The sequence below is a fragment of the Bos javanicus genome, chromosome 9, assembly GCF_032452875.1.
Source record: "Bos javanicus breed banteng chromosome 9, ARS-OSU_banteng_1.0, whole genome shotgun sequence".
Taxonomy (NCBI): domain Eukaryota; kingdom Metazoa; phylum Chordata; class Mammalia; order Artiodactyla; family Bovidae; genus Bos; species Bos javanicus.
The window spans coordinates 42,625,621-42,638,057 of record NC_083876.1 but is presented as its reverse complement, the minus strand read 5'-3'; the positions used below and the strand labels follow the sequence as shown (position 1 = coordinate 42,638,057).

The 12,437-nt window shown below is 41.6% G+C and overlaps 1 protein-coding gene across 3 annotated transcripts in view; it reads right to left on the bottom strand.

Moving 5' to 3' along the window:
• Positions 1-2,279, bottom strand: part of PDSS2 (decaprenyl diphosphate synthase subunit 2) — a 276,054-nt gene extending 273,775 nt beyond the window's left edge. The window contains exon 1 of one of the 3 annotated variants that reach the window (XM_061427670.1): positions 1,693-2,279. In XM_061427670.1, the coding sequence (XP_061283654.1) occupies positions 1,693-1,973 (281 nt within the window). In that variant the 5' untranslated portion in view covers positions 1,974-2,279. The remainder of the gene's footprint in view (positions 1-1,692) is intronic. The other 2 variants (XM_061427671.1, XM_061427669.1) reach the window with 2 other exon arrangements.
• Between the last annotated feature and the right edge of the window lie 10,158 nt (positions 2,280-12,437).

Here is a 12,437-nt window from a genome sequence, read left to right as displayed (position 1 = left end):
CAAGTCACAAAGGACTACATGCAATAAACTACAATATTTGTAAATTTTAAAAATGAGCATTATTAGACACATTACTATTTAAGAAAACACTCATGCAACTTTAAAAAGGAAAAATAAACACAAAATTCAGTTCAGTGGGGATCAGGGAGATAAACCAGTGAACAGAGATAGCTTCAACAGGATTGATAAAAGTTATATTTCTTCAACTGGGTGGTAAGCTCATTCCTCTCACTATTAAGCTTTAAAAGATACATGCCGTGTGTTCTGAGTGTGTACCATCTAGAATCTCTGGAGAATTAACATTTCAGCTTCAAAACAAGTTTAACCTACTCATAAAATGACATTCCTGATAACTGGGAATGATGCCCAAGAAATAAAATCTCTCTACTACTGCTATTTGGTATTGCTATTTGGTAACTTTTATAGTAACAAAGAAATAGCAGATGTCTCATAAAAAATTAAAGCAAGAGAAAGGGAAGTAAGGGTAGCTATAAAAGAGCAATATGAGAGATCCTTGTAGTGATGGAAATGTATCAGTGTCAACATCCTGCTTGTGGGACAAAACTGCAAAGGATACATTGGACCTCTCTATAGTATTTCTTTCAACTGCATGTGAACCTCCAATTATTTCAAAAGTTTGTGCTTTTTCTTTAATAAAAATGATAATTTTGTCCAAGATTTCTCCACAATGGTACTACTGACATTTTAGTGTACCTAATTCTTCACGGTAGGGAGTTGCCCTGGGCACTGCAGGGTGTTTAACAGCATCTCTGGCCTCTTACCTATTAAACACCAGCAGCACAGCCCAGTTGTAACATTTCCATACATTGCCAAATGTTCCCTAGGGGACAAGTAAGTTGCTTATTGTACTAGAGTTATGTAAAGAATATTCCTATGCTTAAGAAATACACAATGACGTACTTAGGGGTAAAGGAATGACATATGAAATGTACCACAAACGATTCAGGAAAAACATGTGTATGTATATATATTTTATTTACATATACATGAATAGTGTGTGTGTGTGTGTGTGTGTGTGTATAATAGGTGAATATAATTAAAGTATGTTATTAATTTTATTCCTGCAACTTTTCTATGTGTTTGCAATTGTTAATATAAAGGTGGGGTTTTTTAAAATGGAACCCAAAGCTGTGGTCCTTAAAGTCCTAAAAGCAGGTTTCACAGTAGCAGTCCAGCATAAAGTGATAAAAATCCCAAGGGAAAATGAATACTGACTGGATAAATTCCTACTTCAAGCCTGAGACAAAAGTTGCAAATGACTGCCAAACTTTTGGCCTATCTCCCCCCAACCCATTCTTTCTAGAGGTGACTTCCTGAATAATGCAGAACCGAAAATAAAACTATCCCACGTTTAAAAGACTATTTCTAGGAAGTGACTCAAACCCACATCCCTACTCGATGTTTCCACAAATCACCGAGGCAACTTCACCTTTAATAGCCATGAAGCAAAAATGCGAAAATCGCACGTGTTCTCATTCTTGCATCGCAAATATTAATAAAAGTATGTTAAGGTGAGTGGACTAAGACACAACACCGAATGTCTAGGATGGCTGAGGAAATTAAGGAGTAAAAAGAAATAAACAGGCAGTCTGAGAGAGGCAGGAAAAGTGTATCGGCCAGAAAAAAGGACTAGAGTGGGTGAGAGTGTGTCAGGGCGAAGGTGTAGCTCACCTGACTGTGGTAAGCAGAGGGTGCTGAGTCCCCACCAGCTTCCGCACCTGCATAGCGATGTTGCAGAGCTCGTCGCTCAGCAGGCAACGGAGGCTCATGAAGGACGTGGGGTAGCCCACGATCTTCTCCGCCTCTGACACCACTTGGTTCCACTGGGCCGGGGACCTGGAGGACTGACCACGACAGGAGATCACCGAAGAGATGGTGTCGAGGGGGCCACGCAGGGGACCCGAGGCCCCAAGATAACGGGGCAAGCGCAAAAGCAGCTGCCGAAGGCTCATAGTTTGAGTCTGAGGGTTTCAGGGACTTGAGGGTGTCCGGAGGTGGCGCGGGGAACAAGCCAGGGACAGATGAGGAACTTGCGGGAACTAGAAAAAAGCGGCGATTCTTGACCCTCAAGAGGGTGGGTTTTTGGAGTCGTGACCAGAAACGAACTTTAACTGCAGATCCCGCAGTCTGGGTTACACACATAACACCCTCAACCCAGCACTGCCCACATCCATCTATGGTAGAAACCACGGCCGCTGCCTAAATGGGGAACGCCATATTAGAGGAGTGAAATACGACTTGCCGTAAAGACGGAGGCGGGCTGTTCTGCAGCAAAGAATTTTCCCTACTTTGCGGCGCAGCCCGGACGCCCCGAGGGGCGGGGCTCTGGAGGTGATCCCGGGAAGGCGGGGTAGGGTGCAAACCTCAGCTCCTCCCACCTCTTCCTGGCCTGTCAGGGCGGAGGGTGACAGGGATGGGCGAGCGGTGTCCCAGCCCCTGGAGTTTGGGCAGAGTCCGATTCATCGTGGGATACCCAGGGCCCACCACGGAGTAGGCACGCATAAATATGTGTTCTGAACCAGGGTTGGTGTCTGCTAAGTGTCTTTTGCTGGCCCCCAGCCCTCCCTGGAGAAAGGGATGGAGCCGAAGCGCCAGTTCCTCTGGGAAGCTATCCTGAGACTCTGGCAGTGGTAGTGAACGGGCGTGAGGGCACTCTCTCGTATCATCTGTGCCCAACCTATGAAATGTGGCACGGCCTCGCAGAAACGGTGTTTTTTGTTTTTTATTTCCCCAGGGTCTGTCCTGGGTCCTTGCTTCTGGCTCCTCGCTGAACCTTGGGTTCCCCTGTGTGCAGCTCAGGCAGAACCAGCTGTGCCTCCTGAAAGGGTGCAGACAGGCACTTCTAGAAGGATGTACTCCCTCACCATGGAGGATCTGATACAGAGCAGAGCCCTGTGGGATTCCTGGGCACAAAGCCTTTGTGTCCCCTATTTTTTTTAAATTATAGGAAACAGCTTTCATTCATAGCAAACATTATTACAAAGCTCGTGGAGGTGATGGAATTCCAGCTGAGCTATTTCAAATCCTAAAAGATGATTCTATTGAAGTGCTGCACTCAATGTGTCAACAAATTTGGAAAACTCAGCGGTGACCACAGGACTGGAAAAAGTCAGATTTCATTTAAACCCCAAACAAAGGCAATGCCAAAGAATATTCAAACTACTGTACAATTGCTCTCATTCCACATGCTAGCAAGGTCTTGCTCAAAATCCTTCAAGCTAGTCTTCAGCAGTACATGAACTGAGAAATTCCAGATGTACAACCTGGATTTAGAAAAGGCAGAGGAACCAGAGATCAAATTGCCAATATCCACTGGATCATAGAAAAAGCAAAGGAATTCCAGAAAAATATCTGCTTCATTGACTACACTAAAGCCTTTGACTGTGTGGATCACAACAAACTGTGGAAAATTCTTAAAAGATAGGAATATCAGACCACCTTACTTGCCTCCTGAGAAGTCTGTATGCAGATCAAGAAGTTCCAGTTAGAACCAGATATGGCACAACGCACTAGTTCAAAATTGGGAAAGGATTATGTCGAAGCTATATATTGTCACTCTGCAAAATTAACTTATATGCAGAGTACATCATGTGAAATGCCAGGCTGGATAAAGCACAAACTGGAATGAAGATTGCCAGGAGACATATCGACCTCAGATATGCAGCTTATACCATTCTAATGGCAGAAAGTGAAAAGGAACTAAAGAACCTCTTGATGAGGGTTAAAGAGGAGAGTGAAAAATATGGCTTAAAACTCAACATTCAAAAAATTAAGGTCATGGCATCCAATCCCATCACTTCATGGCAAATAGACGGGGAAACAATAGAAATAGTGACAGATTTTATTTTCTTGGGCTCCAAAATCACTGCAGATGGTGATTGCAGTCATGAAATTAAAAGACCCTTGGTCCTTGGAAGAAAAGCTATGAAAACTAGAGAGCATATTAAAAAGCAGACATCACTTCACTGACAAAGGTCCATATAGTCAAAGCTATGTTTTTTTCCAGTAGTCATGTACGGATGGGAGAGTTGGATTATTAAGAAGGCTGAACGCTGAAGAATTGATGCTTTTGAATTGTGATGCGGGAGAAGACACTTAAGAGTCCCTTGGACAGGAGGGAGATCCAACCAGTGAATCTTAAAGGAAATCAACCCTGAATATTCATCAGAAGGACTGATACTGAAGCTGAAGCTCCAATCCTTTGGCCACCTGATGCAAAGAGCCGACTCATTCGAAAAGAAACTGATGCTGAGAAAGGTTGAGGGCAGGAGAAAAAGGGGCAACAGAGGATGAAATGGATGGATGGCATTCCTTGGTAGCTTAGTTGGTAAAGAATCTGCCTGCTGTGCAGGAGACCTAGGTTCAATCCCTGGGATGGGAAGATCCCCTGGAGAAGGAAATGGCAAACCACTCCAGTATTCTTGCCTGGAAAATCCCATGGATAGAGAAGCCTAGCCAGCTACAGTAGATGGGATTGCAAGAGTCAAACATGACTTAGTGACTCAACCACCACCACCACCAGGAGATAGTGAAGGGCAGGAAAGTCTGACGTGCTGCAGTCCATGGGGTCAAAAGGAGTCAGACACCACTCAACAACAACAACCAAGACCTTCCCTGAGCTCCAACGTGCAGATTTAAGTAGCTGTTAATTAGGGAAGGGAAGGGATACAAAACTAGGGAGAAACAGTCAAGAGCAAAGGCCCTGTTTCCCCATCAATGGATACACATAACAGTATCTTAGAGCTATTTTGCAGACACTGAAACCCCCTCCAGGTGGAAGAAGTTAAAGATTAACAATGGTATGCTGCCCCCAAGCATGTAGATGACCAGTTGTACCTGAAGATTGTTGATGCTGACTCCTACTCACCTCACCACCAACCCATCAGAAGAATGTCCACGAGCTGATCACACCCTCTTTGAACAATTACAATAAAACGTCCCACTATCTTCTCCAAGTTGGGACACATGGTTCTGAGGGCATTAGCCCACTGTCGCCCCCCTTTTGCCTGGCAAAGTAATGAAGCTATCCTTTTCTACTTCCCTCAGAACTCTGTCTCTGAGATTCAATTCAGCACCGATGTACAGAGAAGCTGAACTTTGCCCATCAGATCCATAATTATCATCTACTCTAGTGCTTTCATTTACAACTCATGTATTAGCTCATTTAATCCTCAGATCAACCCCATTAAGTAAATAATATTGGCATTCTCTGTGTTTCATATGAGGAAACTTAGGCACAGCCACGTAGTGTAAATTGCCTAAGGCCACACTAGGCAGGATACTATACCCAGGCAATCTGGTTTCTGAATCCATGCTCTTAGTCATAACGTTACTGTTTAAGTAACAGGTTACCAACCACTCTTCTCGCTCTGTCAGTGTGGCTCTATAATGCTGCCTATTCTTATATCAGGTATGCCTAGCATCCTACTCCCTTTCTCATCACCCAAAACAAGTATTAACAAACCCTTGTTAGTAATAAAGATGTATCATTGAATTTTACACCCTAAAAAATAGCTTGTAAAATGTTCGTTAACTTTCAAAATCTTTTAAAATTCATGATTGATATTTTTTAAATTAGCATCATGCATAATACTGGGTAAGACTTGGGCTACATTAAAAAAAATTCAGACTTAAAATCGGGCAAATTAAAGAGTTATTATTTGCTTTGTACAAAAGATGCTTTTCTCTTAAAAGATTTAGCCTCAGACTCCCTTTGAATGGCAAATTTCCCTTGTGATTTAAAATTTTTATTTCCAAAAATTCAGTTTAGGCATAACTTTTCAGGGGTACATTTTAGGTAAATGAATTATGCTCAGAAGTATTAAAAACAGTCTATGCCCAGTAAATAAATAAGGCAAGCCAAAGTTCAAAAACAATTCGTGTGAAAGAGATAATAGCCTCTTGGCAATAAAATTTAGGTCTGTTCTAGATGAAAATAAATGTGGAGAGTGAGCTACCTTACCATTCTCAAAAGTTCCAAAGTCTGAGCATCTGGGTTATCCAAGGTGAAAGAAGTCAGGAAAAAATGAAGGGAGATAAAGACTGAATGTGATATATTGTGCACCTGAGGCTGTTGCCTCAGGATCATGGTACTTTAAGACTAACTTTTCATGCAATTTCCTTAATACCAATTCACAGCATGTACTTTAATTTCTCCACAGAAGCCAAGTGCATTATTCTCTGGTCATACTCTATTAACCAAGTTTTTGATTATTCATGGGACTTTCAGTCCCATTTACTTTAAATAAATAGCACTTTTCTTTATTCTTACAGTTAAAAGGTTGCATTATACCTAATGATTATCAGTTTTTAGAAGATTAAAATGGTATTTGTTATTTAATCTTCCAGATAAATACATAACTCCTTAGAGTTTGAATAAAGAGATTTCTAAATTGCCACTGATTTTTGGAGGTGCAAAGACAGGGAGTCTCTGTGACTCTGCCCTTCCCCTGCCACAGATTACAGTCACTTTGAGGATGTCTGTGAATGTGTGCATAAAGGAAGAATACAGCAGGGTTCCTTACTTTGGCATTAATGACTTTTTGAACCAGATAAGGCTTTGTTAGGGGAGGCAGGGGGCTGGGAGGCGAAGGCTATCCTGTGCATACTAGATGTTTTGCAGCATTCTTTGCTTCTACTCACTAGATGTCAGGAGTGCCTCTCTCCAAATTTGTCTGAGGACCTGGCCAAATGTGACCTGGGGGGCAAAATTGCCCATGAGAATATAGAGAAATGGGAGCTGCTGAAAGAAAAAAATTTCTATCCATGACATTTACTCCTCCTACAAGGCGGCAAAAGAAGAGGTCCTGGGTGTAGGCAGCCCTGCAGGTGAAAGAATAGTCATGCCACACTCTGTGGAAAGCACCCATACCCAGGGATGGCTCCTCCTTGGCTTTGGGATTGTTCTGGAGACAGAAACCTGACAAAAGATGACCACAGTTCCTCCTTCATCTTTCTCGGGATCCTGAACCTGGTAAAGTGCCAGTGAACTTCACTTCCTGTCCTCTCTGCATTCTCCTGACCTTAGAAAGAAGTGAGGTCATATTTGTTGTCCTTTACTTTGTCTGGAAACCCAAACCAGCTTTTGGAAATACAAGGTCTTAACACAGATGGTGTGTGCTTTGGGCTTTGGCATTTCCATGATTAGGTGAGTGGAAATACATAGGGACAGTATAGCCACCCTCCCATTACCCTCATTACAATCACCTATTGTTTATGCTAACAGAGTTCTTCCAAAAGTAGATGAAAGCATGACATATATCTTAGGGCAGAATAAAAGGAGGCAAGTAATCAGATTAGCAAAAATCAAAAAGTTTGACCACCTACTGAGTTGGCAGGCTGGAGAACAGGGATGGCACATATTTCGAGTAAGAATGTAAAACGCTGTGTAAACAGCACCTGTGGAAGGGAAATGATAATCCCTAGCAAAATTACAACACAATTGCACTCATCTCACACACTAGTAAATTAATGCTCAAAATTCTCCAAGCCAGGCTTCAGCAATATGTGAACGGTGAACTTCCTGATGTTCAAGCTGGTTTTAGAAAAGGCAGAGGAACCAGAGATCAAGTTACTAACATCCGCTGGATCATGGAAAAAGCAAGAGAGCTCCAGAAAAACATCTATTTCTGCTTTATTGAGTATGCCAAAGCCTTTGACTGTGTGGATCACAATAAACTGTGGAAAATTCTGAAAGAGATGGGAATCCCAGACCACCTGACCTGCCTCTTGAGAAACCTATATGCAGGTCAGGAAGCAACAATTAGAACTGGACATGGAACAACTGGTTCCAAATAGGAAAAGGAGTATGTCAAGGCTGTATATTGTCACTCTGCTTATTTAACCTATATGCAGAGTACATCATGAGAAACGCTGGGCTGGAAGAAACACAAGCTGGAATCAAGATTGCCGGGAGAAATAACAATAACCTCAGATATGCAGATGACACCACCCTTATGGCAGAAAGTGAAGAGGAACTCAAAAGCCTCTTGATGAAAGTGAAAGAGGAGAGTGAAAAAGTTGGCTTAAAGCTCAACATTCAGAAAACTAAGATCATGGCATCTGGTCCCATCACTTCATGGGAAATAGAGGGGGAAACAGTGGAAACAGTGTCAGACTTTATTTTCAGGGGGTCCAAAATCATTGCAGATGGTGATTGCAGCCATGAAATTAAAAGATGCTTACTCCTTGGAAGGAAAGTTATGACCAACCTAGATAGCATATTCAAAAGCAGAGACATTACTTTGCCAACAAAGGTTCGTCTAGTCGAGGCTATGGTTTTTCCAGTAGTCATGTAGATGTGAGAGTTGGACTGTGAAGAAGGCAGAGCGCCAAAGAATTGATGCTTTTGAACTGTGGTGTTGGAGAAGACTCTTGAGAGTCCCTTGGACTGCAAGGAGATCCAATCAGTCCATTCTAAAGGAGATCAGTCCTGGGTGTTCTTTGGAAGGAATGATGCTAAAGCTGAAACTCCAGTACTTGGCCACCTCATGCAAAGAGTTGACTCATTGGAAAAGACTCTGATGCTGGGAGGGATTGGGGGCAGGAGGAGAAGGGGACAACAGAGGATGAGATGGCTGGATGGCATCACCATCGACTCGATGGACAGGAGTCTGAGTGAACTCCGGGAGTTGGCGATGGACAGGAAGGCCCTGCGTGCTGCAATTCATGGGGTCGCAAAGAGTCAGACACGACTGAGAGACTGAACTGAACTGAACTGAAGCAAAATTATATATACATTTAAATGCATGCATACTAAGTCGCTTCAGTCATGTCCAACCCTTTGTGATCCTACAGACTATAGCTTGCCAGGCTCCTCTATCCGGGATTTCCTAGGCAAGAACACTAGAGTCGGTTGCCATGGAATCCTCCTCCAGGGGATCTTCCAGACCCAGGGATTGAACCTGTTTCTTAAGTCTCCTGCATTGGCAGGTGGGTTCTTTACCACTAGCGCCACGTGGGAAACCCATATATTTACATGAAAGTGAAAGTGAAGTCACTCAGTCGTGTCCGACTCTGCGACTCTGTGGACTGTAGCCCACCAGGCTCCTCCGTCCATGGGATTCTCCAGGCAAGAATACTGGAGTGGGTTGCCATTTCCTTCTCCAGGGGAATCTTCCCGACCCAGGGATCAAACCCAGGTCTCCTGCATTGCAGGCAGACGCTTTAACCTCTGAGCTACCAGGGAAGCCCATATATTTATATACTGTATATTCTGGAGACCACTCCACATCAGTGTAAAGAGATTATCTTTTTCAGAATTGCATAGTGTGTTTCATTGTATGGATCTACCCCAGTTTATTCAACTAGTCCCTTACTTATGGTTATTTGGTTTGTTTCCAATCTTTTTTGTTGTTGTTGTTATTGTTGTTTCCAATCTTTTGCTAACACAAATAATATTGCAGTGAATACATTTGTGCATAAGTCACTTTATATGAATAAAATTTAATTGGTGTGATTATGCCACCAACTTAATATACAGTTAGGTGATTTACTTCAGTTGTTTTCAAGTTTTAGGAACCACATTTATATGTGACTTATGCACAAATGTATTCACTGCAATATTATTTGTGTTAGCAAAAGATTGGAAACAACAATAACAACAACAACAGCAAAGACTGGAAACAAACCAAATAACCATAAGTAAGGGACTAGTTGAATAAACTGGGGTAGATCCATACAATGAAACACACTATGCAACTCTGAAAAAGATGATCTCTTTACACTGATGTGGAGTGGTCTCCAGAATACACATTGGCTTTAGATAACAATAAAAACACAACCAACGGGCAGAATAGTATAGTATACTTTTTTATAAGATAGGTGAACTATAAATATATATTGCATACATTTGGGATAGGGGAACACAGGTGGAGAAGACAGGCATGGAAGCAAACTACTCTGATGAATAGACCTTGACTGTATAGTTCTGACTTTAGAATCATATATATAGACTTTATTCTTATATTCAAAATAATTTTAAATGCAAAAGAAAAATGTGGTACCTAAAACTTGAAAACAACTGAAGTAAATCACCTAACTGTATATTAAGTTGGTGGCATAATCACACCAAGTAAATAATTTAATCACTTTAGAAAATAGTGTTTTCACTGTATATTCATGGAGGAATATGTTCTTGGGATAGATTTATCTATTTATATAATTATATAAATTTATCTAATTATATAAATAATTTATAGAAGTTTTAAATTTTGTTCAGTGTCTTATTGCTAGTAGAAATATTACTTTCAAATTTTTCTTGTATATTATCAGTAAATACTAATGTTAGAGTTGTTAGGGATGATTTTCAAAGAATCCATGTAAGATTAAAAGTAAATTGAAAATTCTATGAACTTATGATTTTTCCTTTTCTAAAATGTTTCTTAGAAACAGACTCACAGATATAGAGAACACACTTGTAGCTGTCGAGGTGGGGTGGGGAGGGAAGGATTAGGAGTTTGGGATTAGTAAATGCAAACTATTATGTATAGGATGGATAAACAACAAGGTCCCACTGCACAGCACAGGGAACTATATTCAATATCCTGTAATAAACCACACTGGAAAAGAATGTGTGTGTGTGTGTGTGTGTGTATAACTGAATCACTTCACTGTACAGCAGAAATTAACACAATATTGTAAATCAACTATACTTCAATAAAATGAATTTTAAAAAAATAAGTTATGTACTTTTCAGGGGAAAAAAAAGTTTCTTATGTCCCCAAAAGAAAAGTTTTACATTTATTGAAGAAGAAAAACATTTACTTGCTTTATCCCCTGAAAAAGCCTAGAAGTAATGATAATTATGTACCCATGAGCACCTTTAGCTCATAATATGTACTTTCAATACATCATTTCCTATTAAAAGGAAGGGCAATCTTTGGAGGAATGACAGATATCAGGTCTGGGGCTAGAAATGTGCATAATCAGCTAGGACATCCTGTTGTACCAGAAGCTATTCAAGTGTAAAATCTAATGGGACAAGTCAAAGGGGAAAAGCTATCAACATAAAGGAGGCTCAGACAGTAAAAAATCTGCCTGCAGTGTGGGAGACCCAGGTTCAATCCCTGGGTCAGGAAGATCCCCTGAAGAAGGGAATAGCTACCCATTCCAGTATTCTTGCCTGGAGAATCCCATGGACAGAGGAGCCTGGCAGGCTACAGTCCATGGGGTCACATAGAGTCTGACATGACTAAGTGACTAACAGTTTCATTGGTTGAAAAAAAGACAATGTGAGTATCTAAAAAGAGTAAGACAACAACTGATTGAAATTCATTGATGACATATAAATCCTAGAGCTTATTATTAGATACAGCTAAGGTAGTACTCTGAATATTTGCAATATAATGAAAGAATTGAGCATTTATCCTGCCTTCCCTGTATGAATTATATTTAGTGGTGTCTTAGCCTGGTTTACCCCCTTGAAAGCTGAACCTGAGACAAGGGCCTACTTTAAGGTGGTTTATTTTGGACAGAAATCTCAGGAAACAGCAACGGATGACTAGGAGAGTGAAACACAGCACGTCAATACAAGGGTGTTCTTCAGTTAGTCGTTACTTAGTCACAGTGCGCAAAAAAGGCCTCAAGCCTGAGGGGACTCCTTGAGTTGCTATGTAGAATACACTTCATAATTATCAGCTTGATGCAAGAGAGGAGCAGTTATCAACCCACTTGCACTGCCTATTGGTCCATATTTCCCCCTTGGAACCTCAGTCCCTTGCATCTCTAAGCTGCCCTGTGAGCGCTAGCAGATGTCCCACCCTGAGTCAGAGTCAGAGGAACTCAAGAGCAGAATGTGAGATGTATGCAGTGCATATGGGGAAAGATGCTGTCAGGTTACACCTGCAGGAAGCAGGTTCCTTCAGTGGTGGCTGTAGCAGGAGGCAGACTGAGAGGATGTGATATTGGGAACAACTGCCTCTTCTAATGCGGTAACCAAATAGCTCAGGCTGGTGAGGGGGAAGTTTATCACACAATTCCATTGAATAGAAGGGGAATAAAAGGTAAGATTAGGAAATCACCATATTGTAATTCTTCATAAAACAATCGATCCAGGTAACAGTCATCAATAGATAAGAGGCTGGTAGAAAACTTCACAATGGAGGCTCAGGCTGACACCACCTGCAAGCACTAACCAATGTCAGCATCACTAGGAGCGGGGAGTCCACACTGATGTTCCTCCTGATGTGGCACATTATGAAGCACAAAACTACCTATGAAATATTCTTGCCTAAATGTTGTTGTTGTTTAGTCGTTGAGTTGTGTCTGACCTCTTTTTTGACCCCATGGACTGTGGTCTGCCAGGTTCCTCTGTCCATGGGATTTCCCAAGCAAGAATACTGGAATGGGTTGCCATTTCCTTCTCCAGGGGGTCTTCCCAACCCCGGGATCGAACCCACGTCTCCTGCATTGGCAGA